Here is a 15,593-nt window from a genome sequence, read left to right as displayed (position 1 = left end):
AAAAAAATACATATTGTTTGCCTACAAAAATAATTATGTTTTTCTTTTTCATTCCTGAGCTGACGGTTTTATCCAAGGTGCCTCACAATGTTAGTGTCATGATCCACGGGGACAATACCTCTAGGGGCCAGAGGAGGCGCCACTGAGTGCCACTAGCCCAGACCCCTGCACCTGTTCACAATCTGGTGATTGGTGAAGCATAAAAGGAACCAGCAACTGAGTCTGGATCGCGGGTCAGAGTCACCTGTCGATTTCTTAGTTACGGCCCATAGGTGTTTATGTTCCAGTCCCGAGTGCCTGTCCTGTCTGCTCCTGCCTTTTGTGCTCCAGTCCAGGTCCAGCGTTCCAGTCCGGAATTTCATCACACCTCTGTTTTCAAGTCCCACTTACAGATTCGTCGTTCGCATTGTGAAAACACTCCGTGTCTCTGTTCGTGTTCATCGCTCACCTCGACAATATAATTTCCAGTTTGCATTGTGCGCTTATGAATACGAGCTGCACGTGGGCTCATTATTCTTTTAGTCCGTGTTCGCACGTTACGGTAATAGTAATACGCGTTAAATACAGGTAAGTGCTTAGAAAGTCTGAAAAGTCAGAAGATAATTAATTATATGAAGACAATTCCCGGACGGGGCTGCAGTAACACAAGATCAGTCAACTTGACTGTCAAGGACTGGATTGTCCGGGACTGGGCACAAGCACGAGGATTAATAAAGAAAATTATAAATATAAATAAGAACAGCATGTTCTAGATCTTGTATTAGCTCAGTACCATGGTCCATGGTTTCATCTACAATCTGTGGTATCCGTGTGTAACTATGATCTTGGAAAGTCTATCACTCAGCACTGACGCGTGTGAAACAGTCTCTGGGAACCAGATTAGCGCGATGGGTTTAGGGCGCTGTTTTCGAGCCCGTCCGCGCGCCGCCGCCGCAGCGCGTCAGAGTAGCACGTGCCCGCACAGCGCGCGCACACCGACGGCGCGAGGTGATACGGGACATTGCAGGATGTCACCGTCCCGCACTCTTATGTAACGCAGTATAATCGTTTCCTGCGACCCCGCGCCGAGTGACTACAGTCCTGCTCACATTTATCGTCCTTAAATCAGGAAAAAACATTTATTATGAAAAATACTGATGTCGGCTCTAAATAATGCGGTACGTACATCATGTAGAGAAAAACAATTCAGAATTCATTCTGCGTGCGTTGAATTCATTTTTTTCCTGCACAAATAACATACTTTGGAATTGTTTTTTTTAAATGACATATACTAACATTTATAAATGTGGAACACAGTGTATTGTCGTAATTTCTGGTGAGATCTATAAATGACTTTTTTTTGCAGTGGCGTAACTTGTCAGGAAATGGTGTTAAGTTATACAGTACACAATGGGGAACACAGGTTTACTGAAACATTCGGAAGACTTGTCCAATTCTTATGCCTATATTATATATATATAATACGGTACATCATCATAGGCTGTCATTGGATGAAGTACAAAATGGACTTTATATACGTTTAGAACGTATTGATCAAAGATTTGCCTTAGCCTACATACATTTAAATCAGCGAGGCGTTAGATTAGTCTAGAAAAAAAAAACTTCTTGGAGTAGTTAAATGTTTAATAATGAATAGTAGCTCTAAATAAACCCAGAAGGACGAATAGCGAAGCTCCGTTCCCATGTGTCCATCGTGGAGGAGCAGAACCTGTGGGACAGTTGCGGGACTCAGCGGTTTGGAACCCGCTCCACCCCGCCGTTACCTGAGCTGAGATGAACCTGTACGCGTAGCCTACGTGTTTCACATTGTTCTTCTCGGCTACACAAAGCGCCTTTATTTATTCCGCAATAAAGACACATCTCGCTTTCGAAGCGCGTTTATGTGACGTTGTTCGCCTCGAGTCGACGATCTGCTCGCGGTTCGGGTCCCACCGGGGCGGCGCGAGACCGTGCTCTCGCGGCAGCCCGCTCCACCACACGCGTCGCCGCTCTGACGGCCGGTGTGAGTGAGTCGGGGATTTAAAAGTGCACGATTGTGCGTCGCGCGAGCTGTTACGTAAGATCCCCCCCCCCCCGAAAACCCCCCAACCCCGTCCGCCGCACCGCCGACAGCAGAGCCGCGGAGCTCCGGCGAGGGTGGGACAGCAGAGGGACACAGTCCGGCAGCATGGAGACAAGAAGGGCTCCTCACTGGAGCCTGTAGCAGCAGCGCGCTCAGGAGGAGGAGGAGGAGGAGGAGGAAGAGGGACACACACGGCACACACTGATTGAATTCTTCTTCGGGCCGGGGGCTGGAAGTGGGGGCCCCGAGGGTCCACAGAGGACCCGGCCGGCGTCTCCGGGACATGAGAGTCACCAGAGTGTGAGGGCCACTGCTGTCTGTCTCTCCGTCCCAACCCAAGCCAAGCAAGGACACTCCGCAAATCTCCTCCACCGACCCGACCGCCCCATGACTCCGTGACTCTGCGGCCGGTGGCACCCGCGGAACATGGCCCGCCAGCTCTGGCTCGTGCTGTGGACGATGTGGGGGCTGAACGTGGGGGTGGCGCTGACCTCGGGCTCTTCGCTCAGTCCGATCCTTGTGCGGACGACCACCGAGCGATGGAGCAACGCGAACGTCACCGAGACGACGAGTGGAAACTACACAGGTGAGATCATCGATTGAGAAGCGAGCCTGGCCGGTGCGTGGTCGCAACTTGAGGCCACCGCTCACTCGCTGACACTGTCGCTGCACGCCTCGCACCTCGCTTCGTGGACTTCGTAGCACAATTTACACTGATTTTACTGGGCCGCGGCTGCTGACAGACGTGGCGTGCAGCGGACGGCGCGCGCTCTCGCTCACGTGCGTGCACACAGAGCGCGGCACCGACCACCAGAACAGACCAAAACAAATCGCCTTACAGAATAACCCCGGGGTGCTTATAGATTTAAATACACACGGTCGTTTCATAACAGGAAATCTGAGTGAAAACTAGCCTAAATGCCACGCAGATAAGACCTGAGAGCTTTTGGCACAGACTAAAGTTTAAAATTTACAGCAATCAATGTCTTGTAATAGAAGTATATACATAAAAAGTAAATCCATTATATTTTGGACAAATGAGTATTTGTACTGCATTGTAGGGACATCGCAGTGTAGATTGGAAAGTTCATGGTAGATCATGTATCAGATACAATTGAAGAATGAGGTATTGAAATCTCACACACACACACACACACACACACACACACACACAATTGTCTGAAGCTGCTTGTCCCAGGTGGGGTTGCGGCGAGCCAGAGCCTAACCCTGCAACACAGGGCGCGAGGCTGGAGGGGGAGGGGACACACCCAGGACGGGACGCCAATCCGTCACAAGGCACCCAATGCTGGACTCGAACCCCAGACCTGCCAGAGAGGGGGACCCAGCCAAGCCCGCTGCACCGCTGTGCCCCCCTTAGTATTGAAATCCCAAATATAAATTCCTCTTTTTTGCACAGTTACTCATTAAACCCTTTAGCTGAGGTTACAGCATAGAAACTGTTAGTGTAATAGATTTGCAACAAGTTTTTGTTTGCTTAATTACAAAGTCCTTCCTGTGAACTAGTGAGATACCATATCCCTCTTGTTTGGTCTTCAGTGTGTCTGTCCTGCAGAAATGTCCTACTGGCTGCTCTCTGCGACATCTTGTTGTGTCAATGAATTATATCTAAAAAAAACTCTCACTTACTCATTAATTAATTCATTCATTTTCACTTACCGCTTGTCTTGGTTCGGGTCGCAGTGGTCCAGAGCCTATCCTGGAATCGTTGAGCGCAAGGCTGGTTGGATGGTGCACCCTGGACAGGATGCCAGTCCATTGCAGAGCTGTTGTTTAGAACCCCGCAATTACAAGGTGTTTCGTAGGAGAGCTGCACTTTGATTTTTTTTTCTCAAAAATACAGTTTTGAGCTGCTGGCTCTTGTGACCACATGTTTGTGCACAGGTGAAAGCCCTTTGAAAGTGATCTTATATCAGTAATGAATTTATTTAGGAAAGGTCAGTTGAAACTCTCCAAGTTCTAGGTTCGCATGTGAAAGATTTTAATTGCCGGGTACCGGCAGAGGACACGAGACAAAGGACCTGTCCTAATTCCTATGCTTTGGCGGAAACAATGGGAACTTTGTTCTCAAAGGCAGGTACCCTCAGAAGCCCCAACTCCGGCCTCATCTTAGCACCGGCATTAAGTTTCCAGACGTGAAACAGCACTCTTCTGGTCCGCTCTTCAAGTTTTTTTACATGTTGCAAATATTTACCTGTGTTTGGTGCTCTTGTCAGTTAGATTTACATGCATAAGGCCTCCTCTGTGGCTCAAAGTTTCATATATTTACGTGGAATACATGGATTATGCACTTTGTGCTCGGTTAAAGTAACCAGAATTCTAGGAGCAATATTAATTAAACTGCGTTGGGGAGAAAGCGGAACAGCAGGTAACCGGCCATCTCAGTCCTGTCCTGTCGCACGCTGCCGACCCTGGGAACGTTCGGGGTTAAGGGGATTACTTCATCTCCGATGTCGCAGAGCTGTGACAGGTGGGGACCGTAATAGCTGTCACCTTGCAGCCTTGGCGTGGCACACGGAAGGAGGTAGATGGTGACCGACTCAGGGTGTCCGCTGGGAAGAGTCGCTGAGCTGACATCCAAGTGTGTAAGGGGGAAACAGACCAAAAACTGCCCCCCGAACGCATCTGAAGATTTTGATTACAGGATAACCAGCAGCTGGCATCGCATTCGGTGTTTTGTGCCCTTTTTCTAGGACGTACCGTGTTTGATCCTGCAGAATTTATTGAAGTGAGGGTCTACCGATGCAGCGGGCGGGAGAAATGCTGCTATTTTACCCTGCTGTGATCGCAAGCGTTTGGAGCACCTCAAGTTCATTACCAGCTGCCGAGTTTGCCACAGAGCAGGGTAATTAATGCGAGGAGGCTGTGGGTCACGTGAGAGGGGCAATAACATCTCCGAGCACCGCCTCGGCTGTCCGTCCGCATCAGCTTCTCGGCCAGCGGCGAAGGTTTCCGCTGGGATAAATCTTTAACTGACGGCCTAATCTTTTTTTAATCACGCTCTATTCTGAGAGCCTTGCTGGCAGGCGCCTCGCGGGTAAGAGGGGGAGATAGAGAGAGAATAGGAGAAGAAAGAGATGGTTGTTGTATTGTTGAGTCAGCTTTCTTTATGCCGCCCAAGTTCTTTCGACAGTACTTAACCGCCGGTGAGGCTGCTTGAATGAACAGGCCAGACTCGCGCCGGGAACCGCACACCGAGAGAGCAGCTCTCAAAAGTACGTTATTGCAGCCTTAATATTCACACAGTATTGAATTTGTGTCTCTGAAAATGATTACTGTGTGTGGATAATACACACACGCTGTCTGAACCGCTCGTCCCGTACGGGGTCACGGGGAGCCGGAGCCTAACCCGGCAACACGGGGCAAAAGGCCGGAGGGGGAGGGGACACACCCGGGGCAGGACGCCAGTCCATTGCAAGGCTCCCCAAGCAGGACTTGAACCCCAGACCCACTGGAGAGCAGGACCTGGCCAAACCCACTGTGCCACTGCACCCCCCACATGGATAATACAGTATAAATAAAAATATTTACTGTGCATGGATAATGTAGAGAAATTTTAATCACGTGCCGATATCCAAGCGACTGGCAAAGCTTATAATAAATTACAAATGTATAAATATTAAAGTTAATAGTACAAGTTAATAGCACAATGCAAATAACATCAGAGACTACAGACTACCTCTGCATACTTTGCACACACACACACACACACACACACACCCTTTTCAAATGCGAATAACAATACGAACCCAATCTACCTCTGCAGAGCGTTGCACATGCATGTCTTCCATGTTTACATTGTGCACTGTACACTTTATACATGTACATAATTCTGTCTCTTGCTTTTGCACTAATAGTTATTTTATTTTGTAAATTTGTAATTTATGTCTTGAGTGTTTTTTTCCTTATGTCTTTATAATTTATGTCATAAGCTGCTGGGAGGATTCAGAGTAAGAATTTTATTGTATGGTGTAACAGATTGTTTACTGTACATATGACAATAAACTCTTGAATCTTGAAGAAGGACATTCATAACAAGCACAACAGCTCAAAACCTGTATCACTTTTGGATTTGAATTGTTTACCAACAGCCACGTTTTGAATAGAATAGAATAGAATAGGATAGAATAGAATATACTTTATTGTCCCTTTCCAGGGAAATTTGTCTTGGACACCATGACACGGCCAGTGCACATCTCTGGACTCACATAAAACAATACACTCTCTGCACTTACAAATCTCCAGTTGTTTGATAACTCCCGAGAAAAGGTCTTTGACTTGAACTGCTTCCCTAACTGCCCTGCGTACGGCTAAAAATGGCATAAACGGTCATGGTTGCGTGTCGCTTTGGGTACGAGGGTCCGGTAAGCAAACGGAGCCTGACAATGTAACAGGATGTCTGAAGCCGCAAGGACGGACGAGGCAGAGAGCGAGAGAAAGACGGCCGCGTGATGAACACAAATCCCGCAGGCAATGATGATGAGATGCACCCCAGGGCAGGGGTTGAGAGATGGGGGTAGGTACGTTTGCTTGGGGGTAAACATCTGTCTGGGCAGCACCGACGGTGAGGCGCGGTAGAGGTTCAGCCAAAAATGTGGGCCAAAAACGGTTTCTCCATGGGGTGATGTAGAGAACAGTTGCACGGGCGATGAAACGGGGCTCTTTGTCGATACCAGAACTGATTTCAGCCCAGAAGAACCTTAATGCACCAGAATGCAAAGCAGAAAAGAGAAAGAGAAATTCCCTCTCAGTGAAAGTACAGCTCTGTGTTGATGCTTTTGTTTTTTTTTTTTTTTCCTTGCCGCATCATAAATCTGCATCCTTTCCAAAAGGAGACGCAGCACGTGAAGGTGCCTCTGTCTTTGACAGCGTCCTGGTGTTCCTGTAACGTGCAAGAGAGCGAGAAAGAGCGAGAGAAGAAGAGCGAAGGAAAACCACTTATCCGATGATGTCATGCAATCAAGACGGAAGATTCGCTCGTGCTCATCCTCTTACGAGTGATGGTTGCGGCAGAGTTTCTAATCCCGCCAAGCCTCTGTTCAGGCTCTCCGACGAGAAAAAAGCGTGACTTCTTTCTGATCCTCCATCTGTGTCTGCAGGCCTGAGCTGCATCCCTCTGCTTCCTCCCCGGCGCGGCTCCTTCTACGTGGAGTCGGGCTCAGGGGTGTCCCTGGGCTCCGTCCTGGCCTTCTGGTGCCGGGAAGGTTACCAGCTGGTAGGCAGCGAGAAGATCACCTGCATCCTTCGGGAAGGTGAGCCTCAGTGGAGCAACTACCTCCCCGTGTGTGAAGGTAAGAAGCACAGGAGAGCTGTGCTGGTCACCAGTAATCCACCCCCCCCCCGTGTGGAGCACTCATCAGCAGAACACACTCTCTCTGTCACTCACCCACCATGGGTGAACCTGAACAGCATGTCTTTGGAGTGTGGGAGGAAACCAGAGCACCCAAAGGAAACCCACACAGACACAGGAAGAACATGCAAATTCCACACACACTGAGCAAGGATCAAACCCACATCCTCTCACACCACCGAGGCATTGTGAGACAGCAGCGCTACCCACTGTGCCACTGTGCCACCCACTTGCTCAGCTGGCCAGTGACTGAAGCCTGTATCAACCATGGGGGGGACAGGGGTCACTCTCTATATTCAGCTTGGGGAAAAGCAGAGTGGGGGGTGTCACACAAACATGCTGTCATGTCATAGCGGTTGAATGGTAACCTTTCCATGTTGAGGTGGTGACCATAAGAAATTTTTAGCATACAAGGAGGACAAATTATAGCCAATTTCAGAATTACTGTACATGGGTGCCGTTACAGCATTGTATTATACCATCAGGCATTCCAAAATATAAGTCCATATTTATGTCCAAATAAATGTGACATGTTGGAATATGTTGGACTTGGAATATGATGGATGGAGTGTTATTCTTTCACAGTGGTTTTGTTTAAGGTTGTAAGGTTATGAGAGTCATTTCAGATGCAAATGTCTGGTTTGAGAATCAATAAAGTGAGTAACCAATGCAAACTCTCTCACTGCCCCCCCTCCCCTTTGCTCCAATGCCACTCACTCCCTCAGCCATCCCCAGGCCAGAGGACAAGGGCCTGCGGGTGGCTGTACTGGTGTCTGTGGTCAGCGGAGTCATCATCTTTGCCATGTCTGCCTCCTTCATCATCTGCTGTCTGCAGGAACGTGTGGGAAAGGAGAGGGAGCATCGGCGGGACAGCAGGCACAGGTACGGGGGAGGCAAATTTGGGTACAGGAACAAACATCGGTGCGGGGGCAACAGAAGCGATTTAAAGGGTTTTTTTTTGGTCATTAGCTGATACACTTATATTTATAGACTCATACAGAAGGATCCTCTTATTAGTGGACCTTGGAATAAAAAGGGCGTTGAAGGGTACTGCAGCAGGAGCAGGCTTTCAGCCAGGGACCTTCAGAGTGTACGGCGGCGGCCGTCACCACTGCGCACACGCTGGGGCGGCAGGGTGAAATCCTCTAGGACACCACGGTACCGCACGTGTAGCTTTTGAGCCAAGATAGTTACGCTGAACAGCTTCAGTCTTTTTCTTTTTTTTTTCTCATTTCAGTAAAAACTAAATAGGAACTTTAAAGCTGTTTAGAGAAAGAGGCGTGCCAAAGAAGGCAGCAAATAATTGTGGTTAAAGAAGAGGTCAAAAAAATAATTCCAGCGCAAGTTGCAGAAAGGGGGACCTCTGTTCTGCACTTGCTGCGGACACTTAACCTGAACTGCTTCACCAAAAATACCTATTTGTGTCACCATTTTCCGCTCAGTGCGTTTTATTTCTAGTTAGATTTCGTGTCTCATCATAATGATCACAATGAAAATAGCGGAAAGAGAAAGTGAACATTATTTCTTGTGGTTGAGGGGGTGATATAATGCTGAGCAACCCTTGTGGACAGGTTTGCCAGTTCAAACTAGGCAAAGCAGGGAGAACACATGTGACTTTTGAATTTAATATAGATGAGATTTGCTATTTGGGATTAACATGGGGAGCTGTATTAAAATTATTACAATACTAGATTAGTGGAATGCACTTTATTTAAGCTTTGAAAAACATGCATTCCACTCCATCGCTCGCTGTCGGAAACTCTTCTCCAAGTCCGGCTCACGGCGGTCCGGGGAATATTTCGGAAGCTGAGGGTACGAGGCTAGTCAGGGAACACCCTGGATGGTGTGTCGGTCCATCTCAGGGTGGCAACACACGGTCAGTTTAGCGTCACCGCCCAAAAAGGAGGAGACCCACACAAAAGCGGGTTTGTGTGATCTTTCATTCATTATCTGTAGACATGTGTAGAAGAAGGCGTTGGTACAGCTGTTCCATACTCTCGTAGTGGTCACTATGTACGAAGAGTACTGTTCGGCTTGACAGCGTTGGCCCAGCTGTTACTAATCTGACCTTGCCAATGTAATTAAAAATTAATACCATATTTCACTTTTTGTTGTTTTTCCCCCCATCAAAAGTTGCACGGTTATTTATAGGAACTTCCTTTCAAAGTCCATTTTTAGATTTAGCAGACGCTTTTCTCCAAAGTGACATACACACATTTCCTGAACCGCTTTTCCCATATGGGGTCAGAGGGAGCCAGAGCCTAACCCGGCAACACAGGGCGCAAGGCCGGAGGGGGAAGGGACACACCCAGGACGGGACACCAGTCCATCGCAAGGCACCCCAAGTGGGACTCGAACCCCAGACCCACCAGAGAGCAGGATGCGGGCCAACCCACTTCACCACCGCACCCCCTACGCAACATACATCTCAGCAAAAATACAATTTCTACATGACATTAGGAGAAAGCGACATAGTTGCAGGCATGCGATTCTTAAGTAAACCTAGTTTGTTACTTTCCACGTGATGCACCGATGTTCATCGCTCAAGCAGGTGCATTAAACACAGGATAGATAAATCCTGATCACCTTCCTACAATTTTTTTTTTTTTAAGGTGCACAAACATTTACATACAATGCAGGGGTAGTGGCTGGTTCAAGGCTTTCCTAATAATTTCTGAGGAAAGTATTGCCACAAGGCGAGTAAAACATGTCCTCATATACGTGTAAAACAATTACATTGTCACTTTGGTCAGTGTTTTTTTTTTTTTTTTTTTTTTTTTTGCAGACGTTGCACCAATTATACTTACGTCTTTCTAGCTGCGGGATTAGAGGATCAGCGCGAGCTCAGGGTTCACGTTAGTCCACTTGCTGTGGCACTGCTGGATGAGCGGGACACTGCGCCGGGTGCAATCCCGTGCGTCTTTTCCGCCCGCAAATTAAAGTGCACGGCACAATCTGTTCCACGTTTCACGGAGCACTGAACTCTCAGTACCGGGGCAAAAAAGCAAACAGACAAACATTCAGTGCTTAAATGTGAATTCGTTTATTTGTCCACATGCGCTTATTTGAATGCAGTAGGGTGAGTATGTGACGGCGTGTGCAGACAGTAGCACGTTCAGATAGCTGCAGTATGACGGTATTTATAGGAGAATGGTGGGCAAAGGTGTGTGCATGCAAATAGTGGGCCAAAAAAGTCAGAACACCTGAATGCAAAAGCTTTGCAACATACATGCAAAACGTAGCACCGCCGCGGGTACGTCACCTGTGGCTCAAACATGGAAATCTCTTCTGCGCTGCGTCGCATGAGCAGCCCGTGTGTTTTGGTGGAAAGGGCGTCTTGTGATGGGGAAACTTATCCGGTCATAGCATGAGTCTGTGGACAAGAAGGAAAGGCGATCAGAGTACTGAAAAGCATGGGCTGTAGTAGGTGGAATTTTCCAGAAATAATAAAAATAAGCAGAAAGTGCAAAGACGGGATGGGCCGTTACGAGTCTGGACTTTAACAACATTTAACACACTTATCATTCGCAGATGGAACAGTGGATCTTTGAGCGAAGGGTAGGGGACAGATGGTGGTGCAGTGATTAGAGATGTTGCCTTTGGCCCAAAAGGTTGCAGGTTTAATCCCCATTGTTGGCTATAGTACCCTTCAGTAAGGTATTTACCCTGAACTATTCTAGTAAAGTTACCCTGCTGTATAAGTGGGTAAATAACTGTAAGCTTGTAATAATCATTACCTAACATCATAAGTCACTTTAGAGAAAAGCATCAACTACATGAGTAAATGTACCTTCATAGTCAGAGGAACATGGGCACCATTGAGAAAATGATCAATTTAAAATAAAACTAAAAGCACACTGACTGTTAATATCCTGAAGTACCTGAAAAAGAAATACGTGAGACTCGTTGCACCGATCAGGTTGGATGCTTTTTACTGATCCTCCTTATCTCGTAACGGACCTGTTCTCTTCTCCCTTCGCTCTGAGGAGGTGAAGTACACTGGAGAAACCAGAGCGATCGTTCATTGATCATCATCTCTTCATGATGTTTTTTCCATATTCTCTCCATCCCGTGCTTCCATGGGCGGTACATGCAGCACAGTGCGACTTATAAGGTTGGAGTAAATTTATAACGGGCAACATGCTTTGACCCTTGTTGTCACACAGTAAATTAGCGTTCTTCCGCTCAGCCCGTTGGCACCGAGTTTGATTCGGACATCCTGAGGAGCGATCCTTTCTAATGTGCGCTTGTGTTTAAAAAAAAAAAAAAGGTTCTGATAATTCCATACTTCCCATCCAGTCAGCAGAGCTCAGTCCCACAAATAGTTTATTGGTCCATCTAATAACGTGCTTATAGCTACGGGGGGCGAACTGGAGGAACGATGCCGTCTGCATCCTTGCAGAGTTTCCCCCTGAGCGTTTCTGCTGTCGGTCCACAGGAAAAGGGTGAAGAAGCGATCCACGTCACGGAGGGGTGAGTGCTGGCTGGAGCGGGAAGAGGGAGACTGGGATGCCTTCCCCCCGCCCAAAGTATTCCATGTGTCGCACAAATTGGACCACCGGCCCCCATCCAGCAGCCCTCTCTACATGGGGGGGCTCAACGGCTTCGAGAACCGTGGATATCAGAGGTAGTCTTATCTCCACTGCATCTCACTGGCCATGATGGAAGGAAGGGGATGTAGGTGATGTACTGTTCACTCCGATCATGGGAGATACGCAATGTTGTGCTTGTCCTGAAAACTCATTTACATTTGTTTGTTTAGCAGATCAGAGTTGAATTGCTGCTGTTATAAAATTTGTTTCTTGTTTTCTTAGCAGTCAGCACAAGCAGCTCGTTGGTCGCACAAGTGCTTTTAACCACTGCAGTTTGTGAGATGATCATTGCGGTGTGGAGGAAGTTCTTGCTGTGATGTAGTCGATGCCTCGTTCTCAGGAGCCAGGAGAGCCTGCTCAAGACCCCCCTCCCAGGGCTGTACTGCACGGAGAGCCAGGTGTACCCGCACATGGTACTGCAGCGGGTGCCTACACCTACTGCACCGGTCTACCTGCACCTCCCAGCGCAGGCCACTGAGCCCCATCACCTGCCGCAAGTCCCCTCTGCCTATGGAAAACCGGACTACCATAGCAGCCCGCAAGACACCCCACAGAAGCCTTGGCCGTAGTAACCTTCCGGACCCTTCCTTCCTCCTCTTACCCTCCCTCTCCGTGTCTCTCTTTATTGCCTGGACTTGGGTAGATGCGGTGAGTGCTGTTAGTGCAGAGAGCCTCAAACCGGCATCATGCACTTCTCCTCTAGAATTGATGACACAACCAAAGCGTTCCTGTTTTTCTCTTTTTTTTGTATACCACATGGTGGAATGTGGGTAACTTTTACCGGGTTAGGCCGCAGTTATACTAGCACCTTTATAGATTTATTCAAATGATAAGTACATGCTTTATGAATGAGTTATGATTAAGCTTTACGACCTAATAATGAACTGATACACTGTAGAGCTGATTTAACGCGGACGGCGGGGTCCAAACTTTCATGCCGCGTTAAAGCGAGTCCGCGTCGTAGCGAAGGTCGAGGAAAATTTAACTCTCGTTTTGTTGCTGAGAGAAGGTTAACGTTAGTAGAAGCAACCGTCCGCACACGTGTTTGAGCAAAAATAAGCCATGCGTCCATATTTCGTAATTACTAATAACACTGAATAAAGTGCAGTTCAACAATTCTTGTTGTTATTGATGAACCACAATGTAATGAACCAATGTGATAAGTTCTGTAACATTAAATGCACTTCCTCACAAATTGTATAATTACAGAAATTTACAACAGAAATAGACTGATGTTGATATCGTGGAAAGAACTAAACAGGATTTTACAAAGTTGTTTTATACGAATATATGAAGTAAGCTTACTGATCACGTTGCAGCGAGTAAAGAAAAAAAAAGAGTCTAGGGTGGACGGTTTGGTTCTCTCATGTTTCTTCGTTTTGGCGATTTCAATGATGGACTTCAGATGTAGGGTGTCGCTCCTGTCTATATTTTCAGACTCTTGCCATTGAAGTGCGGCGGCCTTGGCTGCTGGAGCCTCAGTCACTTTAGGTGGTGGAGGAGGTGGAGCATCATCTTCATCACTGCTATCATGAACTTCAGTTGGAACTTGAAGACTTAATGTATTTGCTGCAATGGTCTCATCCCCTAAACGTTCATCTGTCGGACACTCGTCATCGGTGTGAATCCGTTCTTCAGAGTCCATACAGTCGATGAAAATTAGTCTCCCAACATGTGAGCAGTTTAAAGCCATACTGCTGGAGCAAGAGAGCAAAGTTACACCAAAAGATTGTGGAAATAAAACACTTTACAACATGAGTGACAGAAACAACATAGATCTACTAGGCATCGTTCGAAAGGTTTTTCACAAAATGCCAACGTTTTTTCATCGTAGGTCGCCGGTGGGGTAATAATCGCTAAACTGCATAACTTTACCTTTGGACTTTTGGAAAAATTTGGGGTCCAAGCTTTGACTGCATTATTTTCGATCCCGCGTCGTGTCGAGTCGCGATAAATCGGGCCTACAGTGTATTTCCGTTTTTGTTGCTATGTTTTCAAGTTTCAGTTTTCCAAATTCCTTCCTGATTATTTATAGGGGTTTTTGTGAATTCATTTGTTTTCCGTTTTCTGGCATTTTTTTCAAATAGCCTACACCTGCTGGCAAACACACAACAAAAGGAAATTATGAAATGAAAGATGGAGCAGAAGTGTCGTCACCCACAAATGTGTACGTGTTATATGTGTAATTTGTAGAAATGTACATTTTCAAACTGAAATAAACAGTTTTTCCATGTAATTATTTATATTTTATTATCTATTTAATATTTGCATAGTTGTTCCTAGATTATAATCAAGGATATGCCTCACTGAACATGCACAAAGACTGACTGAAATTTTGTGAAATGCACCTGGTTCATTGTCTCCCTCCCGTTTCACTGGAGGACTACAGCACGCAAACACGAGCTGTGAAAGAGGGCCGTTCTCATTACTAATACCAACAGGAGCGAGTGTTGCGCTACATGTGGAAATTATGCAGCACAGAATACTTATTTCAGAAACTGAGCGAAAACTTTTAAAATTAAATTACTACATATGAAATTAATTTAACAGCTTTTAAACACTAGTACTTTTTGATGTACAGGTGGTTAGGGTTAGGGCTAACCCTAACCCTAACCCCGATTTACGATGGGGTTACGTTCCGTGAAATCTATCATAAATCGAAAATATCGCAAGTCGAAAATTCATTTAATACACCTAATACACACCTCTGCGTGATGGAATGGAAGATACGGATCGCTGCCGCTGCCCAGCATCACGAGAGAGTATCGCACCGTGTATCGCTTGCCCGGGAAAAAACTCGAAACTCAAAATTCTAAGTAGTTTCTACTGAATGTCTATCGCCAGCTCACCATCATAAGGTTGAAAAAATTGGCAGTCGAACCATCGTAAATCAGGGACCACCTGTATTTCTGTGTTATGGAGAGGTTAATTTTTTCTTAGTACTCTTACTTGCCCATGTTTACATTTACATTTATTCATTTAGCTGATGCTTTTCTCCAAAGTAACTTACAATGTTAAGCTACTTAGTTATTTACCCATTTACAGAGCTGGGTAATTTTACTAGAGCAATTTTGGGTCAGTACCTTGCTCAAGAGTACTACAGCTGGAAGCAGCAGCTGTAACCACTATGCTGTGAGCTGCCTCAGTTAGGCCCCTGTTACATTATTTTATTATTGATCCTCAAGTGAGAGAAAGCAGTTATCCATCTTAGCCTGATATTTTATGGTTATGGTCCTCAGCCAGTTTTGATGCAATCTCTTGATGCAGTATCTCCAAAGTGTTTTTGTTCTAGGGGGAGCTTTGGACCTAAAGGTTGCAGGTTCTAATCCTACTTCCAGCTGTACTATTACTACCCTTAATTACTCTACTTCAGAATTACCCAGCTGTATAAATACGCAAATAATTGTAGGTAGCTTAAGACTCTAAGTTGCTTTAGGAAAAAGTGTCAGCTAGATGGATAAATGTAAGTATTTGGCCATTGACTGACATATGGAGAGAACAAGGGAGGTGCAGTCAAGGTCCACGGAAGAGATGAGTAAATGTCTGTGCTGGGAATGTTCCTCCTGTCCCC

At 46.5% G+C, this 15,593-nt stretch overlaps 1 protein-coding gene across 2 annotated transcripts; it reads left to right on the top strand.

Moving 5' to 3' along the window:
- The first annotated feature begins 2,151 nt into the window (after positions 1 to 2,151).
- On the top strand, positions 2,152 to 14,203 carry LOC108920861 (sushi domain-containing protein 3). Of its 2 annotated transcripts, none has more exons than XM_018729919.2 (5): positions 2,152 to 2,648; positions 7,180 to 7,371; positions 8,156 to 8,312; positions 11,869 to 11,903; positions 12,363 to 14,203. In XM_018729919.2, exons 1-5 carry the CDS (start codon positions 2,489 to 2,491, stop codon positions 12,794 to 12,796), a joined length of 978 nt encoding a protein of 325 aa, XP_018585435.2. In that variant the 5' UTR covers positions 2,152 to 2,488; the 3' UTR covers positions 12,797 to 14,203. The 2 variants fall into 2 exon arrangements, with proteins under 2 accessions (XP_018585435.2, XP_018585436.2); XM_018729920.2 differs by having other exon boundaries at positions 11,869 to 12,057; positions 12,363 to 12,674.
- Positions 14,204 to 15,593: the final 1,390 nt, after the last annotated feature.

This window comes from Scleropages formosus, chromosome 21 (assembly GCF_900964775.1).
Source record: "Scleropages formosus chromosome 21, fSclFor1.1, whole genome shotgun sequence".
In the NCBI taxonomy this organism is placed as follows: Eukaryota; Metazoa; Chordata; class Actinopteri; order Osteoglossiformes; family Osteoglossidae; genus Scleropages; species Scleropages formosus.
This window is presented reverse-complemented; position numbering and strand designations above follow the sequence as displayed.